The sequence below is a fragment of the Lepisosteus platostomus genome, chromosome 3 (genome assembly GCF_059453375.1).
Source record: "Lepisosteus platostomus isolate fLepPlt1 chromosome 3, fLepPlt1.hap1, whole genome shotgun sequence".
Classification (NCBI taxonomy): domain Eukaryota; kingdom Metazoa; phylum Chordata; class Actinopteri; order Semionotiformes; family Lepisosteidae; genus Lepisosteus; species Lepisosteus platostomus.
The window spans coordinates 3,141,496-3,164,878 of NC_142613.1; the positions used below are offsets into that span (position 1 = coordinate 3,141,496).

The window sequence follows — 23,383 nt, forward strand, 5'->3', positions numbered from 1 at the left end:
CAGAGTAAGGAAGATTAAAGCTTCTGCATTAAAACACACTGTTCACATGTGCCCAATACACATGTAGGCAACCGATCTCAACACTGAAACACCAGTGTCTTGACCAGGTTACAGTGACGTCACGGTAGAAGATGTAAAAAAAAACATTCAAAGCCCATGGGGGTGGCTCCCTCTCACCTGTGGCGCCCCGTAGATGTAGAGGACGAGCGGCTCGTTTTCGGGGATGACGAACCAGGCCTTCTGCCAGCCCCTGCCGGAGCCCTTCTCCATGTGGTGGAGGAAGCTGCACAACACGCTGTTCTCCGCCACCACTGAGGCCTGTTTCTGCGCACAGAGAGGGAGGACAGGGGCCGCGTCACACCATGCAGCCCGGCCCTCAGGGGTGAAAGGCAGCTGCTGGTCAATTTCTGGGGGCTTCCAGCTGGCTCAAGCAGTACGAGGACAGACGGTATAGTCCAGACATGATGCGATGGAGTCGTGGCAACCCACTGTGACTGTGATTCCACAGGCCTCCACAGCTGACCACTAACCCACTGTGACTGTGATTCCACAGGCCTCCACAGCTGACCACTAACCCACTATGATTGGTATTCCTCAGATCGTGCACTACTGGCCACTGACCCACTGTGACTGTGATTCCACAGGCCTCCACAGCTGGCCACTAACCCACTGTGACTGGGATCCCTCAGAGAGTGCACAGCTGGCCACTAACCCACTGTGACTGGGATTCCCCAGAAACACAGCTCATCTGGGTGGTGGCAACTCTCCCACGAGGCACTGCAGATCGCTCAGCGTGGCATGCAGGAGGACAGCGTGAATCTGCTCCGGGTCCCAGGCTCCAGAATCCCATTCCTCCTAAAGCCAGTCTCCCTTCCCCATCAGCCTTGTCCCCCCTTATTCCTGAACCCCCCCCCCGCATTCTGCTCCCACCCCCCTTACCTCCAGGATGGAGCGGCGCCGGTGGGGGGTGTGTGACAGGCAGGCAGGGGAGAGAGGCGCCCCCTGCAGGGTGGTGTAGCAGTCCACGCAGACGCGGTTCGGCCGGTTGTTGTCGTACAGGAGCCTCGCTCTGAACTCCGAACACTTCCCACAGACCACCTGGGCGCAGGCAGACAGGGATGAGGAGTGTGTATCAGTACTGTTAGTAGATATGGCGGCAGTAATGCTGCCAGCAATATCACATGTAAATTCTACATCGGCAGTGATAGCTAAATTAGCATTTTCACTATCAATCGCATCAAATGTAGTTATTAGCAGCAGCAATGTTAGAGAAGTATTGGAGGTTTCACCAGTATGACAGTATAGCAGTAGTAGTATTAGAATTATACACAGTAATGTAGCTGTAATATTAGCAGCAGTAGTATTAGTATTATACACCGTAATGTAGCTGTAGTATTAGCAACAGTAGTATTAGTATTATATACAGTAATGTAGCTGTAGTATTAGCAGCAGTATTAGTATTATATACAGTAATATAGCTGTAGCAGTAGCAGCAGCAGTATTAGTATTATATACAGTAATGTAGCTGCAGTAGCAGCAGTATTAGTATTATATACAGTAATGTAGCAGTAGCAGCAGCAGTATTAGTACTATATACAGTAACGTAGCTGTGGAATTAGCAGCAGTATTAGTATTATATACAGTAATGTAGCAGTAGCAGCAGCAGTATTAGTATTATATACAGTAATGTAGCTGTAGAATTAGCAGCAGTATTAGAATTATATACAGTAATATAGCAGTAGCAGCAGCAGTATTAGTATTATACACAGTAATGTAGCTGCAGTAATGTAGCTGTAGCAGTAGCAGCAGCAGTATTAGTATTATATACAGTAATGTAGCAGCAGCAGCAGTATTATTTATACACAGTAATGTAGCTGTAGAATTAGCAGCAGTATTAGTAGTATACAATGTAGCTGTAGCAGTAGCAATGCCGTATTACATGTCCGCAGGCCTTGCAGTGGTGCCGTCTCTTGGTGATGGAGTTGAAGGGCTCCTGGCACTTCATGCACAGGGTCACCTCCTTCTCCCGGATGGGGGTCGGGGCGCGCTTTCCCAGGTCTGTGTTCTGCAGGGGAGCCGGGCAGCAGATGCCCACAGAGAGACAGAGAGCAGAAAGAGCAGTTGAGCTCTGTTCTCCACAGAACAAGGACTACGTGGGTGACAGAGAACGAGGGTGCTCTGAAGAAGACAGACATTGAGATGGTGGATATGAACTGTCTAGGAGAGGTTACAGAGAGAGGGGGCAAATCAGTAGGTGGCACCCACAACACCCCAACCCTGACACCCTCTGAATTTGTTATAATACAATATAAGTGACCATTTTTGGACCCGCGGTTCATTATTCTGCTAAATGGCATTCCCTGGACCTGCCACTGTAGGGCTGGGATCAGCACCCTGTCCTTACCTCCCCATAACCTTTGACCCCTTGGCCTATCAGAAAAAACCTTTGGTTGGTTGGTTTGTTGTTTTGTTTTTGAAAACATTCCTACAAACACAGCTATACCTTACGTATATGGGCACACGTGTGTGCGTGTGTGGGCACAGGTAGGTGTGTCTGTGTGTGTCTGTGTGTGTGTGGGCACAGGCAGGTGTGTGTGTCTGTGTGTGTGTGGGCACAGGCGGGTTTGTGTGTCTGTGTGTGTGGGCACAGGCAGGTTTGTGTGTCTGTGTGTGTGGGCACAGGCAGGTGTGTGTGTCTGTGTGTGTGGGCACAGGCAGGTGTGTGTGTCTGTGTGTGTGTGGGCACAGGCAGGTGTGTGTGTCTGTGTGTGTGGGCACAGGTGGGTTTGTGTGTCTGTGTGTGTGCGGGCAGGTTTGTGTGTCTGTGTGTGTGTGGGCACAGGCGGGTGTGTGTGTCTGTGTGTGTGTGGGCACAGGCGGGTGTGTGTGTCTGTGTGTGTGTGGGCACAGGCGGGTTTGTGTGTCTGTGTGTGTGGGCACAGGCAGGCAGTGGTGAGACTCACGGGCGAGTTGGGGGGTGTGTAGTCCTCGTCTCGAGAGGAGCAGTTGAGCAGCTTGAAGGTTTCCAGCGTCTGTTCGTGTCTCTGAATGGTGGCCTGGATAGCCTGAGAGAGAGGAGGAGGAGGGATGAAGAGCAGGGGGAGAGAAGGTGAGACGCCCTACCAGCACTCACTGCAGCAGAATGAGAAGAGGAACCTGACCTGGTCCTGCACTCACTGGGTTCATGGGTTCATGACTGGGATGACTGCGCCCTACCTCTAATGTGAAGTGAGTGAGGCAGCACTGTACAGAGACAATAATGACGTTTATCTTGAAAGAGTATCAACAGAAGGCATGATCTCAGCAGCTCTTCTCAGCTCTCCCTGTGTGTTTGTGCTGAAGATACGTGCAGTTCCAGATACCTGCATCCAGTCTTTCTTCTCTTCCTCTGTCCTGTAGTACAAAAAGAGAAAGATAAACAACAGAAATTAGCACGTGGTTTGAACCAGCAGGTGAGTTTATCTGCTGGGCTTCACAGAGAAAAAGACACTCGTCACTAGTGTGCATGCGAGGTAGAGAGCTCACCGCGCTTGCAGCTCCAGAGAACGTTGCTTTCCGGACACCAGGAAAGTCTGTGGTACGTTCACGCTGCTCGTCTCCTTCAGCTGGGGACACAGCATTACATCAGCATGACATCACACACCATGACATCATATCATATCATATCACATTACATCACAGGACGCAACATCACACCCCATGACATCATATCACGTCACATCACATCACAGGCCATGGCATCACACCCCATGACATCATATCATGTCGCATTACATCATAGGACATGACATCACATCCCATGACATCATATCCCATTACAAACCAAGCACTCCACTCTACTGCAGATCATGGGTATTGCAGGGAGAAACCAGAAAGAAACTGCCATGAGAGGACTCACCTCCATGCCATCCACATCAATCCTGGCCCGGACGCTGAACTTCTGCCCGATGAGCCTCAGTTTTGGGACACAGTAGAGTAACCTGTCGTTGAACTGCAGCGAGATACAGACGGAGACAGAAGCTCAGAGTTTTGAGTCTGCATTTTAAATGAAATGTGAACGCAGGACACTCTAATGCTATTGGAGGAGGGGGACTGCAACCTGCTCTCAAGTTCTTTGGTACCCGGGAGCAACAGGAAGCTTGAGATGCAGACATGCGCAGGGAGGAGTAGAAGAGGACAGGGACACAGGAGGAGAGGTATTATTGATGGTGATAAAGAGGGTACTGACCAGGATGAGGTATCGGTCCTGCGAGGTGCCGTTCTTTGCAGACAGTTTGAGGATGTGCCCCTCTTTAATGAGCTCGTTTGTGGGGTTGACAATGTCCTCCTCTCCCCCCAGCAGCTCGTACACCTTCAACAACTTGTGCATCCGCTCCTGGAAGGGCCAGACACACACAGACACAGAGACACACAGAGGGCCAGACACACACACACACACAGACAAAGAGGGCCCAACACGTACAGACAGAACCAAGAAAACAAACAAACGGAAAAAACCATACATTAGTTTGTGTCCCTGTCTTTTAAGGATGTATATAGGTCTTAATATATGTTCAACGTCTTTATTTATCTTATTGGTGTCTTATTCACTCTAATTCATAACACAACCATAACAAAACCAGTGACCCACAGTGAGGGGTGAGTCAGTGACCCACAGTGAGGGGTGAGGAGTGAGTCAGTGACCCGAAGTGAGGGGTGAGTCAGTGTCCCACAGTGAGGGGTGAGGAGTGAGTCAGTGACCCACAGTGAGGGGTGAGTCAGTGTCCCACGGTGAGAGGTGAGTCAGTGTCCCACAGTGAGGGGTGAGTCAGTGTCCCACAGTGAGGGGTGAGTCAGTGTCCCACAGTGGGGGGTGAGTCAGTGACCCACAGTGAGGGGTGAGTCAGTGACCCACAGTGAGGGGTGAGTCAGTGTCCCACAGTGAGGGGTGAGGTAGTGTCCCACAGTGGGGGGTGAGGCAGTGTCCCACAGTGGGGGGTGAGGCAGTGTCCCACAGTGGGGGGTGAGGCAGTGTCCCACAGTGAGGGGTGCACACGACAGAAACAAAACTATATTTCCAGCTCTAGTTGAGCATTTGCCCAAAAGTGGCTCAGCTGATTGATTCCAGCACTGTTGAACTTGGAGGGGGGCAGGTTTGGGGGTCCATGGGGGGGGGGGGTCATCCCAGCAGGAGCAGGAGCCCATCCACAGTCCACACTCACCATCTTCCGGATGGCTGCGTTGGAGTGCTCCGCCGCTGTGGCGATCAGCTCCAGGGACTCTAGGAGAGAGGATTTCTCGTTACAGTGCATATTAATTAGGAACAGCAGCACATCATCCCACTGCCCACCAAGACAAGCGTAAGGGTGATCATAACAGACCAGATAGATATCATGGAGTCGTGTGCTCTCATGAAACTGCAGGACTAATGTGATGCAAAGCATTACAGCCCCTAAGGAGGGGAGCACTAATGACTAAAGACTCAAGAGCTGCAGGGAGGAGGGCTGGAGCTCCACACAGTAACCGCAGAGAGCAGCCAGTGACGGCAGTCAGACTCCAACTGCACAGCAGTCTGATCCACTCCAGGTTTTACGAAGAGGAGCCTGTACAATTCTTTTGAGTCGGGAGCCGTGTCAGAATGGTCAGACTAAGCTCTCTCTCAGCTGATGGTACCCCATCTCACCTGTCCCAGCCACGGTCTCTCACTGACCTTCCTGTCTGCACCCTTTCACAGGGAAATTTAGGACTCCCACTCCAGGAAAACAACAGAATTTAAGAATATCCTAAAACCTGGATCACACCTTCCCCCTTCTGAATCCTCTCCAGTTTCAGTTATCAGCTCACCACCCTTCTCCCCCAGTACTCTCTCCCCTGTGTGTGTCCATTCTCACCCCTTCCTGTGGTCACTCTCTCCCCTGTGTGTGTCCCTCTTGTGGTAACTCTCTCTCTCTGTCCCCTGTGTGTGTCCCTCCTGTGGTCACTCTCTCTCTCTCCCCTGTGTGTGTCCCTCCTGTGGTCACTCTCTCTCTCTCCCCTGTGTGTGTCCCTCCTGTGGTCACTCTCTCTCCCCTGTGTGTGTCCCTCCTGTGGTCACTCTCTCTCTCTCCCCTGTGTGTGTCCCTCCTGTGGTCACTCTCTCTCTCTCCCCTGTGTGTGTCCCTCCTGTGGTCACTCTCTCTCTCTCCCCTGTGTGTGTCCCTCCTGTGGTCACTCTCTCCCCTGCTCCGTCCTCTGTTCCTGTCTTTATCCCTGCTCCTTCCTCTCTCTCCCACACCCCTGCAGGAGCCCTACAGCTGAAACTCTGTGTTTGTCTACTTCCCAGTGTGGAACTGCCTTCTCCTCTGGCTACACTAATCACACCGATGCCTCAGTATGGCCAGAACGAGACAGTTCTCGGGACTCGGCTCTATTACTCTGAGCGTCCTTGTAGTCGGGGGCGTCCTGGGGCAGCCGGTGCAGGTAGTCCTTCAGCAGCAGCTCGTAGCGGGGGATCCTCTGGACCGGCTCCAGCATGTGGTGCTGAAGGGTCAGATTCCCACACACCTCCTCCTTCTGCTCCCCTCACACACAGAGAGGGAGATGCACAGAGACACACAGACACAGAGAGAGACACATACACACACAGAGGGAGATGCACAGAGACACACAGACACAGAGAGAGACACATACACACACAGAGAGGGAGATGCACAGAGACACACAGACACAGAGAGAGACACATACACACAGAGAGAGGGAGATGCACAGAGACACACACAGAGGGTGAGGAAGACACATAGTGACACACCAGAGAAAAGAAACAAAACACAGTATTAATACAAGGCTGGGTCTTTTTCAAGGATCTATTCAAACCCTTAAATTTAGCCTATTTTTGGCTTTTGGCCTCTTCCTGAGGGTGCAGGGTGAAAATCTGGGTTTTTTAAAAGCCTTAGCTACGACTGGACTCTGTGCCTTCTCTGTGCTTTGACTGGCCCAAGCTTAAGGAAATGTAATCAGGGAAATGGGGTGACAGAAATAGTGGAGTACCCCAGGGGTCTGTACTAGGACCACTTCCTAATTTAGATCAACGATCTAGACTTTGGTAATAGTACACTAGCCAAGTTTGCTGATGGCACCAAACTGAGACATTAGCAAACACCGTTTGCAAAGCTGCAAATGAGATTCAAATATGTCGAGATAAATCTCAAGATTGGGCAAACTCTGGCAGATTACTTTTAAAGTAGACAAGTGCGGGATTTTTGCATGCAGGTAGTAAAAAACTGTAAATACAAAAAAAAAGGACACGCTGACCTAGAAGAGGCTACTTCTGAACCAGACTGAGGCGTCTAGGTCGACTTATCATTTATGTCATCTAGGCAATGTGCAATGTGAGGAAGAAGTTTTTAAAAACCAAACAGAGCGTGTGGACATCTAGTCAAAAGTGGCGAATTAAAATCAAGGTCGTGATGGGAGAGGTGACAGCTCCTCCTCCTCTCAGAGAGCACTCCTCTGTGTTTAAATCTGCACTCCCCGGCCAGCAGGGGGTGAGAGGTCACCCGGATGGGCTCCTCTTGTCCCGATCCTAATCCCTCCTCTTAAGGGCGCTCCGGCTCTTTCCCGTTTTAGTTGGTTTTGTGCACCTGCCTCCTGTCCAGCCCCTCCCTTTTTAAGCCAGATGCTCCTACCAATCTGGGCTCAGCTTTGGGAGATGGACGGACCGGAAGCCCGCCTACCAGCGGGTCCAGGAGAGACCCGACGGCATTCGGCTGCACCCCCGCGTCCTGACCATCTGGGTCCGGGGCTGGGAGCGCCTGGCCCCGTTAATTCTCTTTTATTCCCTGTCCCTGCACCGGGTCCCAGTCCAGTTTTTAAACCTTGGACTTGTACGCCTGGACCACCCCCCCCCCCCCGAGCACCAGTGCTCAGTTGTCACGCCCCCCTGTCCGTCAGCCTGCCCAGCTCCTCATCGTCTCCTCCCCGTGTCTGTTCCACTCCCTTCCAGATTCTGCCGTCTGCACAGGGTCCTGATCTACGCTGACACCTCTCTCCAGCAGTGCTCACTAAATCCTCAATGGGCTTTGAGACTCCCTGTGCAGTGAGACCGTGGGGCCTGTTTGGAGCTTCCCCAGCGCCGTGCTGCCAGAGACAGACGGTACCTGGATGTCGTGGATGATGGTTTTGAACTGGGACGATCGCTCCATCCAGGAGTTGACCAGCTCCATGGCGCGGTCGAAATTCTTCACGTACTCGCCGTACATCTTCAGGAAGGGAGCCAGCTTCTGCAGGATGTCGCCTATCCGCGGGTTCGAGTCCCTGGGACAGATGAGAGGAACAAATGAGACCCAGTCTCCCTCGCTAACCTGGAGCTTCACACTGATAAACTGACTGAGCAGCCCAGTGTCTAACACACTGATTGACTGAATGACACACCGATGTACTCACAGACTCATCATTTTCATTTTGATCATCACCCTTCCGGGCTGACCAACCGACCAGCACATTGACAGGCACATCGCCCCCTTCCCCACAACACCTGCCCCACCCTGGCCCCACCCCCACCCCACCCTGGCCCTGCCCAGCCCCGCCCCTCCCTCACCACTCCTCCATGCGCTTCTCCAGGGCCGGGAGCAGGAACTGCTGGTGGAAGCAGTAGATGGAGCAGATGTTGGAGAAGATGCCCATCACCACCTCCGAGGGAAAAGAGTTGCGGGTTCGAGCCTCCTCCATCAGCTGGGTGCAGAACACCTGGGGGCAGGGAAGGAAGGAGGGGTGGGGAGAGAGAGAGAGACAGCCTCTCAAGTCACAGAAACACAGAACTCTATCAGCAGCATTGCACACGAAGAAAAGAAGAGACCCCCAGGGAAACAGCTGAGCTCCCCAGGGCATGAAAACGCCACGCAAGGACAGAGCAGGAAACAGGAAGACAGAGAGACACAGCAGGGAGAGGCAGAGAAACAGGAGAGGAGGGAAGAGAGAACAGGGAGGTACAAAACGGGACATTTAAGAGAGGACGGGGGGGGGAGGACGCTGGGAAGATGTGGTCAGATGCAATGGGCACAGAAGAAGGAGAGAGGGGGGGCTGTGCAGGTGAGCGTACCTGGTCCAGGAGGTGCAGTCTGGACACGTAGGCCTTCTCTGTGAGCAGGAGCTCGTTGGCGATGTTGAACACCTTCTGCTGCGTGGAGAGCTGGGCAGGACAGACACACAGCACGCGCTCAGACGCAGAGAGGCCACCGTACCCAGAGGGCACAAGTCGACAGCTTACAGTACATTCTACTGTTACAGATATTAACAGACTTGACAATAGATACAGGTAAAGGTTTATCCCATGTTGAAAAGAAAAGAGCCTTCTTCAGGTGTGGCAGGTGTGTGGAGTGTGATTTTAACCCTGGAATAAACCTGTGCCTGTTCCTTTGCAGCCAGGAGTTTATAACGGAAGTTCTGGAGGAAGGTTAGATCCTAATCTCTCACATTTCCGCTTGCCTCTGTGCATGTACAAGTCTCACACCCAGGACTTCCCTTGGAGAACCTCTGCTGTGTCCCTCCTGCTGCTCAATCTACAGCCGTGCAGCAGCTCTCTAATACAACCTACTGTTATTCCTCAATACATGAAGCTGTTATCCACTGTGTTCACACTAGGAGGATCGGGGGTGGGAAGGAGTCTGGGGGCTGGGCTGAGTGTTGCTGTGGGGGGGGGGGGGGGGCAGGGAACCTGCAGACTCACAGTGACGCCAGGCAGAGATGCGCCACTGTGGAGCGCTGTGGAGCTCTTAGTGTGTCGCTGGGTGGGAACGTGTCTCACTCTCTCCCTCGCACTCCTGTGATGGTCATGTCCAATTTCGAAAGGGAAATATCGAACACCAAACCGGTAATAGTGGAGGAGGAAGAAGGAGGGGGCTCACCTCAGACGAGTCCTGCCTCTCTGCTTTGAGGGGGCTGGCCAGGGAAGGCTGGAGGGTGGGCGTGGAGGCCAGCTCACTCTCATCCCCGCTGCCCTCCTCCATGTCGCTGTCCCCCTCCGAGTAGCGGGAGACCCCCCGGCCCCCTGTGGCACCCCTTTCACCCTCTCCAGCTGGGCAGCGAGGGGAGAGGGGGGGCAGGGGCTGGGCGGGGCTCGGGGGGCGGTCCCTCTCCGGCAGCCCCGCCCTCTCCTCCTCCCCCACGAAACAGAGCTCCTCGCTGTGGGAGGGGGAGCTGATGCTGTCGATCCCGCTGTCCCGGTTGGCCAGCTTGCCGTCCGTCTGAGGCGGGGGGAGGGACAAGCGGTCCGAGGGGACATCCGATTGGCCGGCTAGCAGGTCCCTCATCTCCAGGGCGTCCAATAACTTGTCGGAGGCGCTGTAGCCCGATTCGCAGGACAGGCGTCGCTCGGGACACCTGGCCGCTGCCCCACTCTCGCCCTCCTCTTCCTCTTCCTCCTCACCCCCCTCCATCCCTTCAGCTGTCCCCCCTGGAACCCCCCGGCCCTCAAGGGGCATGGGACACAGTCTGGGTGGTTCCAGAGGAGGAGAGGGTGGAATCTCTCCTGCCGTTTCGGTTTCCGGCTCGGAGGCGCGGGCAGGACAAAGGCAGCCACCACTGATATCGGGCACCACGATGATCTGCTCTCTGAGTGACCAACGAAAAGACAGAGGAAATTAGGAGAGCAAGTGGGACATTTCTGTGCTCCAGGGGCAGCCAGGGGAGTACTGCAGCAATGAGGACAGGGCATTTCAGAAGCAAACGGGGGGTGACCAGGTCAGCCCAGTCCATCCCCCTCATTGTCTCAGGAAGGCTGGGAGTATCGCCGAGGATAACAATCATCTCGTTTCTCACTTTCTCTCCCCTACCCTCTGGTAAGCGTTATAGGAGCATCAGGGCTCGTAGCTCCAGATTCAGAGACGGCTTCTTCCCGCAGGCTGTCAGATTACTGAGCTCTACCCCCACCACTGGCTCCCACTGACGTTTCTTTTTTTCTTCTCATACTGCTTGTCTGACCTTTTTTTAAGTTCTATGTTAACTTGTTGTGATGTTGCTGTTGTTGTTGCTGCTGCTGCTGCTGTTCTGTGTTCACGTTTCTGGCGCGCACAAGCAAAGAAGCATTTCGCTGCACTCGTCATCACACACCAACTGGACTGAGCTGAGCTCCACTACAGGAGGGGGGGAGCAAGAGGGCGGCAGAGAGAGACAGCAGACAAGGGGAAAGAGAGAGAGAGAGAGAGAGAGAGAGAGAGAGAGAAAGGCCCACCTCTCAAACTTCTCGATGAGCGACAGCACGCAGGACGGAGTGGCGCCCCCCTCTGTGCGCGGCAGGGTGGCGCGGCCAGCCCGGGGATCCGCAGGGAGGGGGCGGGAGGGAGGCGGAGGGATGGGCTTGTCAGGACCCCGAGGAAGGCGCAGGCCCTGCAGATGGGGCGGCTTCGGGGGAACTGTGAGGTCCAGCACAAAACACACCAATCAGAGAGCAGCCGAGGCACATCAAGGACCGATTACAGAGCAGCTCCGTGCACACTGACGATCTTAGCCAATCACAAGGTACCTTTTTGCACACTGACACTCGTAGCCAATCACAGGGCAGCCGACACACATCAAGCACCAATCACAGAGCAGCTTTCTGCACACTGACATTCTTGGTCAATCGAAGAGCATCTCTGTGCACACTGACCTCGGAGCCAATCACAGAGCAGCTGACACACATCAAGGACCAATGAAAGAGCAGCTCCACACACAGGGAAGCCAACTTGCACAAAGGGCCAATCACAGAGCAGATTTCCAAGTACCAATTGGAGAGCAGTTGAAGAGGGATCCTGACTTGTGCCTATGGAATTTTATCTTGAAAAAGTAACTGGCCACTCAGTTGCTGAAGTGTTTATAAAAAAAGGAACAGCTCTAACGGGAGCTGCTAGCGCTCCAGTGAGCACAGGAGTCCCAGTCGCAAGAGCCAGGTCTTGAATCCAAATTGGGAGGGCGGGTAACAAACATGAGAGGTTTTAAATTGAAGAGCCTGTATAGCGAACTTCATAGCAGAGAAGGTTCTGCTGTAAAGTTACGGCACTAACAACTCTGTCTGTCACTAATCAAATTATTTTCTCCAGTTCACTGCGCCTGTGCTGCCCGAGGCAGAGTCACAGCCTTGTAGTCTGATCTGGCCCGGGAGCTGCTGTGTGTAGTGCTGGACCAGCAGGGGGCGCTCTTCCCTCTTGACCAGAGTGTCCAAACCATGCCTGAGCAGCAGACAGGGGAAGCTGGTCCTGACCACTCCAAGGTCCTTAATGATCTCTACAACGGGTGGAGGAGCAGAGGTGTTGGCCTGGCTGAATTCCACTGTGGGTTTGAACACTGGTTCCCCTGAAGTTTTCCCGTAATTCCTCAACTCTTCCCTGTGATTCCTCATGTCCCCCCCAGGCTGCAGCAGGGAGGGCGGGCGTTTGCCTACCTTGCGGCTTGGGTCCAGGCAGCGGGGGCCGCGTCTTTGGGCCCGCGGGGGGCAGCTCCGGGGGCCCCCTCTCGCTGGTGCCGTTGCAGTCCTGGGGTCCCAGGGGCCCGGGGTCCGAGCAGAGGCGCTGGGGGGTCTCGCGGCTCCCCAGGCAGGGCCCCGGCTCCAGGGACAGGCTCTTGGTCAGGAGCCGCGGACTGGAGGAGGAGGAGCCTAATGAGGGATGAGAAAGGGTTTAGGAAGAGGGAGGAGGCACGGCTCCCTCAAGCCCCCCAAAACAGTACTGCAGCAGGCGCTCCTGTCCACAGCCCCCCGCTGGAAAGCACAGTACAGCGCAGTCACCCCCTTCCCCCTGCAGATCCACTGGGAAAGATCGGTGCACAGGAAGACATGCAGCTTTCTGCACATTAAGAGAGCAGCTGTGAATACGCCTGACGGGCTCCTTTCAGACGCCTCAGAGCTCCAGGAAGAGAAAGAGCGGAGAGCTGTGCTTCCAGCAGACGAGCGCGAGCCCTGAAAGATATTCTCCTCCTCCTCCTTCTTTCTATTACATTCATTTCCGTAATTGAACTTTCACAAGGAAAGAAGGAAGGGGAAAGCATGGAGCAGAGATATAAAAAACAGGTCTGCATTCACAGCATGAGAATCCGCAGACAGCCCGCACCCCGAGTCCTGACCCCTCCTACACTGGACACAGCCCGCACCCCGAGTCCTGACCCCTCCTACACTGGACACAGCCCGCACCCCGAGTCCTGACCCCTCCTACACTGGACACAGCCCGCACCCCGAGTCCTGACCCCTCCTACGCTGGACACAGCCCGCACCCCGAGTCCTGACCCCTCCTACTCTGTACCCAGCCTGCACCCCGAGTCCTGACCCCTCCTACTCTGTACCCAGCCTGCACCCCGAGTCCTGACCCCTCCTACTCTGTACCCAGCCTGCACCCCAAGCACTCTCAGGCCGCAGTGTGCTCAGTAGCTCACGGGCCGCAGTGTGTTCAGTAGCTCACGGGCCGCAGTGTGCTCAGTAGATTGCAGGCCGCAGTGTGCTCAGTAGCTTGCGGGCCGCAGTGTGCTCGGTAACTCGCGAGCCACACTGTGCTCGGTAACTCGCGGGCCACACTGTGCTCGGTAACTCGCGGGCCACACTGTGCTCGGTAACTCGCGGGCCACACTGTGCTCGGTATCTCGCGGGCCACACTGTGCTCGGTATCTCGCGGGCCACACTGTGCTCGGTATCTCGCGGGCCACACTGTGCTCGGTATCTCGCGGGCCGCACTGTGCTCGGTATCTCGCGGGCCGCACTGTGCTCGGTATCTCGCGGGCCGCACTGTGCTCGGTATCTCGCGGGCCGCACTGTGCTCAGTATCTCGCGGGCCGCACTGTGCTCAGTATCTCGCGGGCCGCAGTGTGCTCAGTGTCTCGCGGGCCACACTGTGCTCGGTATCTCGCGGGCCGCACTGTGCTCGGTATCTCGCGGGCCGCACTGTGCTCAGTATCTCGCGGGCCGCACTGTGCTCAGTATCTCGCGGGCCGCAGTGTGCTCAGTGTCTCGCGGGCCGCACTGTGCTCAGTGTCTCGCGGGCCGCACTGTGCTCAGTGTCTCGCGGGCCGCACTGTGCTCAGTGTCTCGCGGGCCGCACTGTGCTCAGTATCTCGCGGGCTGTGGGGTTTTGCAGGACTCTGCTGCGGCGGCTGCCCTGCGGAAGAACTGCGGGACGCAGACGGGCGGGACGTCCCAGCAAGCTCTTCAAGCGGCGCGGGCAGCGTGCCCACAGGCGGGCCCGGGCGGCCGGGAGCTCTGGCCATCTTAAGGGAGAGGCTGTCCCCCACATGGCCTTAATTGATTCCATATGATGACACCAGTTAAGCATCGAGCTTTATTACTTCCACGTGTTGGGCTGGCTCTCCTGGCAGGAGCAGGCCCGGCTGTCTTGGCACAGGGATGTCTGGGCCTTCTTTAAGGATCTTCCCTGCAGCCTGAAATAAGCCACTCACTTCATCCGGGCCGCCGATCGGCCTGCCAGCGAGACAGCACACAGGCTGTCCTCACTCCAGCCTTGCAACAAGACCCCCTTTACAAACTGAGACACATGCAGACAAAGATGGAGCTGTCTCTTAAATGGACCCTTTTGCATGATTTTTTATTTGTATTCAAAGATCGATTTATTACTTTTCCCTGCTGAGGAGGCTTGGACCTAGTGATGTTTTAAATTTCAATGCATCAAGCACGATGTCCATTTCTACCAGATCTGACAGGAAATGCTCAATCCTGGCAGCTGTTCTGTTCAGGCTATCTCCTGGGATGTTGCTGTCCCATTGGACACCTGAAAACGCCACCTTTAGCTATCTCCTGGCTGAATCCCACCAAGCGCCCCTGGATTAAAATGCACACAAGATGTAATCTTGGTTTTTCTATACTGTGGTCCCCGTGACACAAGTGTCAGCCTTTTGCATGATCATCTAAGTCAGGCCCTACCTGGTACCAGCAGCAGACACAGCGGAATCTCAGGCCTGCTCCATTAAGGGCGGCATGAGAGGCTCCGCTCAGCTCCAGAAAGAACGACCAGCTGCCACTCTCATCACTGTGAAACTTACGAAAGGTTGTGGCCGCCTATTACAGAGAAAACCCTTCTGCGCCAGGCTCTGTCTCAACACAGGCAGAGAACCGAACAAGCTGGATCTGTCCTTCTCTGCTTTCAGCACCATGAGGCCCTGCGCCTGGCAAGCACTTCCGGACGGCTTCCCTTCCGCAGAGCAGAGCTCCTCTCTCCCCGCACAACCGCAGGGTAAATGCAGGATAACTGCTTTGTGCATTTAAATAAACTGTAACCAGCTCTACTAGAAAATGCGTGAGTCTAACTAAAATGGTTAATGCATACGGGAAGGCTTAAAGAGAGATTGTTAAACATATTTATCTTTTATGGGTTTTTTATGACTATTGGTTTTAGAAGAAGACAGAACGTTAAAAAAAATGAAAAAAACTTTTATCAGAATTATCAAATGGCTTTGGACTGAGAGAGCAGGTAACAATTTATAAAGTAAACATCCTACATTCTTCCCAAGTGAAAAAGGAGAAAAGAATAAGGCCTTTTTTCAGGCAGTCTGGAGTTCGCCACCTCAGCTAAAAATAGATCCAGAAAATGGGAGAAAAACATATCGGCAAGGAGTCAAACCCCAGAGTGTCCCGGGCCTGGTTTCCAGAGAGTCATCGAAACCATCAGGGCTCTCACACACAGGCACACGCACACACGCACACACAGACATACTGACACACTGACACACACACACAGACACAGACGTGCATGCAGAGACACACGCACACACTGAGGCACACACACAGACACGCACGCAGAGACAGAGACTGAAACACACACACGGACGTCCACGCAGAGACACACACACGGACGTGCACGCGGAATATGTATGCACACACTGAGACACACACAGACAAATTTGCATATAGAGACATGCACTCGTGTGCACACAGAGACATGTATGCACACACACAGACATGGGCACACAGTGAAACACACAAACAGAAGAACGCACACAGAGACATGCACACACACAGAGGAACCCACACACACACACATACACACTCACACTCCGGCACACAAAGAAGAACACATGTTCACAAATACAGACACATACACTCCAACTGTGTGTGTCCTGTAGTGAGCTAGTGACCAGTTCAGGGGGTGTGTGACCAGCAGTGAGCTAGTAACCAGTCCAGAGGCTGTTTACTGTCCTGCAGTGAGCTAGTGACCAGTTCAGGGTGTGTGTCTGTCCTGCAATGAGCTAGTGACCAGTCCAGAGGCTGTGTGTGTGTCCTGCAGTGAGCTAGTGACCAGTTCAGGGTGTGTGTCTGTCCTGCAATGAGCTAGTGTGTGTTCTCCAGTGGACAAGCGACCAGTCCACTTGAGTTTCACTGTAGCTGAGCTCTTCCTAACTGAACTAACAGGTTGCTTGGTTAGAAAGTACACACATTTGTTCTACTCATAGTTTGGAGAACTTAAGTAACATAAAATGAATAATTAATAACATGTAAGAAGTAGCCTTAAGGAGCTGGAAAAATTATAGAGCCCAAATTAAATCCACAATGTGGTCTAGTCAGGACTCATTTTTCTAACTGAGTGCTCAGGTGGAATAAAAACAAGCCATGAGCTCCTCAGGACCACGGCTGGGAGCCCTTGATCCAAGAGCACGGGCGCTTTATTTGTTTTCTTCATAATGTTGTTCTTTTGGTGTTGTTGTTGCACCACTTTTGTTGCTGCTTAAACTGCCCCCGTGGTGGTGAGTAAAGTATTATGAATTGAATTCTCTATCCTGTGATCTTATAAAAAATAGAAAAAAAATAGGAAAAAAGTATATAGGAATGGCATTTAAAACAGTGAACAGGATGCGCGTCTTTACATTAAGGGGTGTAGGAGTGTGGAACAGGCTGCCTAGCCACGCCATTGAAACTGATGGACAGCTGGAGGCGATCCTGGGGTCAATTATCTAATAAACTAACTACCACATGAGAAGATAGGTGGCAGGGATCCTCTTTCCTGTTCTTAACACCTCTGCGCGGAAGATACTGGCATCCGCAGCGCCTCTGGTCTCTGCCCTCTGACGGACGTCTCAACGGTTGATGGCAGGACGTTTGCCCCTTCCAACACGGAAGCAATCGGCACGCGCTTTCTTACTTTTTAAAAAAAAGTCGGGATTCCTGGTTTTATTATACCGCCTACTTGGGGAACACTGAGGTGCTTGGCCCTCAAATCCGAGCCCCCAGATCCGTGCAGGCAGAAAGGGGACCTGCAGGGCCCGCGCCCCAGGGACACGCCCACCTCTCGCAATGCCAGCGCGGAGGGGTGGGGGGGCCCGATCTGCTCGGGGGGTCCGGTCTTGCCAAGAGGCTTGCCGAGGCCCACACTGGCCACGTCCTCTCGGACGATCCGGGTCAGCTGGGTGCTCTCGTGAGCCAGGCCCGGGCCAGTGGTACCTGTGTGAGTGTCTTTACGGGCTCAGCAGGACCCCAGCCCGAGGGCGGCAGACGAGGGGTACCCCCGAGAGCGAACGCGCAGCAGCCTGGCCCCCGGTGACGGGGTGCATCTGACGCAGGCGAGCGGCCGGGGAGCCCCTCTCTCCCTGCCAGCTGCCCCCCATGGATGGCCCTGATCTTTGTTTCTGTTTTTCTGAAAAACGCGTTTTTGTAGCCGTGCGGAAGGTTTTGCTCAAGCTTCCCAGTGCTTCTGTATCCCCCCCGCCCCGATCCTGCTCCTGGGAGAAGAACTGCCGCCCTGGCTCAAACGGTCTCGACGTTTCTAACGGGCCACACGCGCAGTCTGTGCGCCGGGCGCAGGAGGAGGAACTCTCAAGCTGAAAACAAGCGGACGCATGAATCCTAATTTAAACTTGGTGCTGGTCAGCTACACGACAGCCTGCCTCACAGTGGGGACTGGGGTATCCCAGTCTATCACGATTCCCAGGGAAGAAACAGGCCGAGACCGAATCTCGCGTTCCAGGACAACAGTACTCCCCAGACACACTTCCAGGAGCTACTGAACTGACTGCAGCTCGGAACTGTCTAATCTAGAATGAGATTACAAGTTCGTGTAGCAAATGAATCATTTTTCTGTAGGGACTGAAAACAGCACATGACGCACAACTTGTAAGATATATCAATGCATTCTCTGAACGCTCAAGTATGAAAGATTATATCACGATCGTGAACCCCACATGCATCTACGCTTGAAGTTTGCAGACAAAATGCTCCAGTTAACAAGACTGCTTTCCATCCACATGTCCTCAGACATAAATGAAAACAAACCCTAAAACCCTTCGGTTAAAGTCGGGTGCTTTGGACCAGAGCTCAAGGTTGAGACCCATTAGGTCGCAGAACTGGGCATCTTGCAGTTTAAAAACAGTCACGACCCCCTTTCAACACAGAGCAGGGGCAGCCGGACGGTGTTGGAGGTCGGAGGTCAGAGGTGAGAGGTCACGGGCGAGGGCACAGGGAAGTGAGCTGCCCAGCTGCGAGACATGAAAGGGAAGAGGCTGCTATTGATTATCCTGGTCCTCCGGCTCCTAATCAAACCAGCCAAAAACAGCGGGCAAGAGAGCCAACCTCATCGCCTGCTGTGAAAGGTTGTCGCCCAAAAGGAAAACAGCTTGGCTTCAAAAAACTGCCCTGACAGCACCTTTGGCTGCATGAAATAAAATATGCCGATTATTTCAGCCCCTTTATTTTTTGATTCGGCACACATATTTCAACTAATTTGATGTCAGTTCCGTTTTCTCTCTTTTATGTTCCATAATTTATTTCTAAACTTGACATTTAAACACATTTTTGTATTATCGAACCGAAGAGTTTCAATGGGAAACATTGCACTCGTTTTCTGCTCAGAGCGAAAGGGACACAGGTATCCCAAGACAGACCCGTGAGACCCTTCATGCCATATGAAGACAGGCTGGAGGAACTGGACCTCTTCAGTCTCAAAAGGGAGAATAATAATAATTAATAACAATTCCTTACACTTATATAGCGCTTTTCTGGACACTCCACTCAAAGCGCTTCACAGGTAATGGGGATCCCCTCCACCCCCACCAGTGTGCAGCCCCACCTGGATGATGCTCCAGTCCTCTCCCCACACACCAGCTCTGAGTGGGGAGGAGAGCAGAGTGATGAAGCCAGTTCAGAGAGGGGGGTTATTAGGAGGCCATAATTGGTAAGGGCCAGAGGGAAATTTGGCCAGAAGCTACAAGGGGACCTGATACAGGGGTTCAAACCCCTCGAAGCCATCAAGAAACCAGTTTTCTTTTTTTTCCCCAGCAAGAAAAGTGTAACACGAAGCAGGGGACACACACGTGCAAACAACAAAGGAGCGCCTTTCAGAACGGACGGCAGGAGGCACCCTTTTACGCCAAGGGTGGGGGGAGCGTGGAACAGGCTGAAGCCGCCGCCCCGCTGGGTGAGATCCCGGGATCGATAAACCTTCAAGCCGCCACGCGAGCTGGACGGGCTGACCGGCCTTTTCTCATCTGCAGCCTCGCGTGTGTTCAAGGGGAGGCTGTGTGAAATAACGGCTTTTCCACAGCGGTGTACACAGACACAGACGGCGCACACTGGCGTTACGGGGAGAGGATGAAGTCACCGCAATCGCGACTGCTGCGACTCGGACAGCAGTGACCCCCCCAGCATCTACTGCAGCCCCCCCGTCCCCGCCCCCCACAACAAGAGCAGGAACCCCGTACCACAGGGTGCAGTGGCCCCCCGCCCGGGGACGAGGCCAGAGGCCCCACGAGCCCGGCAGCGCTCTCTCAGTCTCGCGCTCCCAGAGCCCAGAGTCCAGTCCCCTGACACCCGCTGCAACAGGCCGGGGGTGTAAGGGGTACAAGAGGGGTACAGGGGTCTCACTAAACACCAGCGCGGCCTGGACCAGCTCAGGCAGGGGAACCCCCACAGCTCAGACCCTCCTGCTAACGGCTGGGCGAGGGGCAAGACCCGAGGACAACCGCTTCCTGCAATCGGAAAGAGTTCAGAGTTCAGAGTTCAGAGTTCAGAGAACAAGGAACCAGCCGAAACGCTACACTGACACCCCCGCCGACATCTGCCGCATTATCAAACTCCCCCCGCGGACACACAGCCCACGCGTGCCCCCCCTACCAGCGCCAGGGAGCTGGTCCGCCAGCCCACAGCTCCACTCGCGGCCGGGGGGGGGACGCGCGCCTCTCTCCTTCCTCGTCCTGTATATATAGACCCACACATCCCCCGGTTACCCATAACCGCCGGCGAGCTAGGACCAGGCCTGGCGGACAAAGGCCACCAGGCACCCCGAGGTGCACCCGCACCTCAGCGAGACAGTCCAGAGATCACGATTAACCTCGACGGCGTGTCTTTAGGCTGTGTGGAGGAAACCACGCTTCATGCGCACACACACAATACGCAATCAAATACATATTGTAATACAGATATGCCGACACGCCCACGTGATCCATGAACGCAGCAGCGCAGATGCGCCCGTACCAGTCTTGAAGGCAATTAGCATCCGGCGCAAAGGAGCAGATCAAAACCAGCGAAACTTAGCTCCACATCACACACACACACACAACCCCCCACCACCACCACCACCACCTCCACGGCACGGGCACTGACAGCCTGCAGGCGCCTCTCCCGCTGCCCGGCGCGCGCGCGCTGCATCGGCACCCCACGGCACGCGCGGCAGAAGCCCTCGCGCAGCCGCGCCGGAGACACCGGGGGTCTCGCCGTGGAAACACGCGGGGAGGCCCCAGCAGAGGCAGAGCACCGGGGCACCGTCCGGCAACTCCGGGCGCAGAGACTGGTCGGGGGAGAAGCTAACTGGAGATAAACAGATCATCCCAACCGCGGGGACGGGGCAGTGGGGTCCTAACGCGTGCTCTGTACAGGAAAACAACCACACAGCGCTTCACGAATAGCGCTGGAGAAGAGCAAGGCGTCCGCTCCGCTCTCTGCTGCTCCGGCGAGGTGTGACTCTGCGTGCAAACACACGCGCAAATAAGGACATGGGTCTGAGGGCGCGCCTGACTCACCGCCGCCACAATATCCATAATCATGACTGAGCCCCCGAACTCACAGCGCAGGGCTGGCTGATCTGGCAATATTGAGACAGCGATGTACTGCCCTCCATCGAGAGGCAACGGGGGTCGGACGACAGTTCGTGGTGGTTTCCTGAGCTTCGTTCTCACACGCGCATCACATACAACACACACACACACAACACACACACACACAACACAGGAGCGCTCGTCCTGCACCGGCTATCGCAGACAGCAGCGTCTCACACACACAACACACAACACACAACACACAACACAGGAGCGCTCGTCCTGCACCGGCTATCGCAGACGGCAGCGTCTCACACACACAACACACAACACACAACACACAACACAGGAGCGCTCGTCCTGCACCAGCTATCGCAGACGGCAGCGTCTCACACACACAACACACACACACAACACACACACACACAACACAGGAGCGCTCGTCCTGCACCGGCTGTCGCAGACGGCAGCGTCTCACACACACAACACACACACACAACACACACACACACAACACAGGAGCGCTCGTCCTGCACCGGCTATCGCAGACGGCAGCGTCTCACACACACAACACACACACACAACACACAGCACGCACACACACACACAACACAGGAGCGCTCGTCCTGCACCGGCTATCGCAGACAGCAGCGTCTCACACACACAACACACAACACACACACACACACAACACACAGCACGCACACACAACACAGGAGCGCTCGTCCTGCACCGGTTATCGCAGACAGCAGCGTCTCACACACACACAACACACACAACACACAGCACACAACACAGGAGCGCTCGTCCTGCACCGGCTATCGCAGACAGCAGCGTCTCACACACACACAACACACACAACACAGGAGCGCTCGTCCTGCACCGGCTATCGCAGACAGCAGCGTCTCACACACACAACACACACACACAACACACACACAACACACACAATACAGGAGCGCTCGTCCCGCACCGGCTATCGCAGACAGCAGCGTCTCACACACACAACACACAACACAACACACAGCACGCACACACAACACACACAACACAGGAGCGCTCGTCCTGCACCGGCTATCGCAGACTGCAGCGTCTCACACACACGCTCGCGGACACCGCGCACGGGGGAGCCGGGCCGGCGAGGGTCACGCGGCCAGCAGCTGGCCGGGCGCTCACTCACCCCGAGGCACGCCGGTCTTGTCCATGTACACGGCGCAGCAGAACACGAAGCCGGTCATGAAAGTAACGGACGCGGGAGCGGCTCCCCCCGCAGCCTCACGCCACGAAAACAGACCGGCGAATGCGCGTGTATGATCATTCGCCGTCCTTCAACGACCTGAGGGGTGGGAAGGCTGGCGGAAAATGACACAAAAACAAAAAAACCTGAATAATCTAAAAACTAAAAGGACGGAAAATCCAGGAGCATCCTCGCGAAGCGAAGCGAAGACGCAGCCCGGCGATTTCGACAGCGAGAGGCGACGGTCCCGTTTCGGAGGCTTCTTTTCGGTCGAGTCGCGCACGTCTCTCGTCTCTCAGGCTAATTTTGTTTTGTTTTTTTTGTTTTTCTTTTTTACCGAAACGCAATTCGCCCACCCCGGCCCCCCGCCATCCCTGCAGGTTGCTAAGGCGAGAAGACTTCCCCGCACGCGCTGCCTCTGTCCTCGCTGTCTCGCACAGACACACACGCGCCCTCGCTCGCTCCCTCCCTCCCCGTGTTTCCTTGGCAACAGAAACCGAAATGACACCGGTTCGGTTTTCCGTCATCACACGAGTAAACATATAGATATAGATACTTAAAGTGAAAAAATAAATAATACGACCAGAGGCCACAAACGATAGCCAGTTATCGTGAGATATACCGGCGTTTCCTAACCTCGAAAGATAAAAGATGCGATTTTTGAGCAGATGTGTGATCGTTGCCACAGACAGTTCAGTTAATTTATACGGAAATATTTCTAAAGATGCAACTCTTGTTATTTTTTTTTTACTTTCCGAATAATTTGTCTTCATTCATTTGAGTATTTCCAGGATGAAGTGTTAATCTACTTTGGTGTCCAGTCAGCCAGTGCCTTTACTGTAGTGTCCAGTGTACACTGCAGTGTCCAGTCAGCCAGTGCCTTTACTGTAGTGTCCAGTGTACCTGGACTGTACTGGCCAGTCTACACTGCTACACTGCAGTGTGCAGATATCTTGCTTATCTGTGCCCAGTACATCACTGACTGTATATAAGTATCCAATCAGTCAATGCCTAGACTGTAGTATCCAAATAAGCACAACTGAACCATAGAGGCACTCAGCACACCTTTCATGTAGCATTCACTCAGTAAACCTCCATTAATGTTAATGTACTGTCTTGTCTGGTCATTCAGTGTGCCTTATCTGTAACATCTAGTCAGTCAGTGTTAAAGAACTGGAGTGTCCAGTCAGTCACTGCAAT

General features: G+C 54.2%; 1 protein-coding gene across 4 annotated transcripts in view; it reads right to left on the reverse strand.

Annotated features, from left to right (window-relative positions):
* The window catches only part of fgd1 (FYVE, RhoGEF and PH domain containing 1), a 47,514-nt gene that overhangs the window by 4,816 nt on the left and 19,315 nt on the right, over positions 1-23,383 (reverse strand). For 2 of the 4 annotated variants that reach the window (XR_015934441.1, XM_088623887.1), the window contains exons 2-17: positions 12,374-12,586; positions 11,186-11,366; positions 9,861-10,566; positions 9,056-9,145; positions 8,555-8,703; positions 8,115-8,271; positions 6,393-6,531; positions 5,202-5,260; positions 4,229-4,375; positions 3,899-3,991; positions 3,526-3,605; positions 3,363-3,393; positions 2,964-3,065; positions 1,940-2,065; positions 940-1,098; positions 178-324 (exon numbers count right to left, since the gene is read on the reverse strand). Coding sequence is in view for 3 of the 4 variants with exons in the window: in XM_088623887.1 (XP_088480013.1) it covers positions 178-324; positions 940-1,098; positions 1,940-2,065; positions 2,964-3,065; positions 3,363-3,393; positions 3,526-3,605; positions 3,899-3,991; positions 4,229-4,375; positions 5,202-5,260; positions 6,393-6,531; positions 8,115-8,271; positions 8,555-8,703; positions 9,056-9,145; positions 9,861-10,566; positions 11,186-11,366; positions 12,374-12,586 (2,579 nt within the window). In the remaining variant the exon portion in view is untranslated. Of the gene's footprint in view, positions 1-177; positions 325-939; positions 1,099-1,939; positions 2,066-2,963; positions 3,066-3,362; positions 3,394-3,525; positions 3,606-3,898; positions 3,992-4,228; positions 4,376-5,201; positions 5,261-6,392; positions 6,532-8,114; positions 8,272-8,554; positions 8,704-9,055; positions 9,146-9,860; positions 10,567-11,185; positions 11,367-12,373; positions 12,587-22,126; positions 22,768-23,383 lie in introns of those variants that run through there. The other 2 variants (XM_088623889.1, XM_088623888.1) reach the window with 2 other exon arrangements.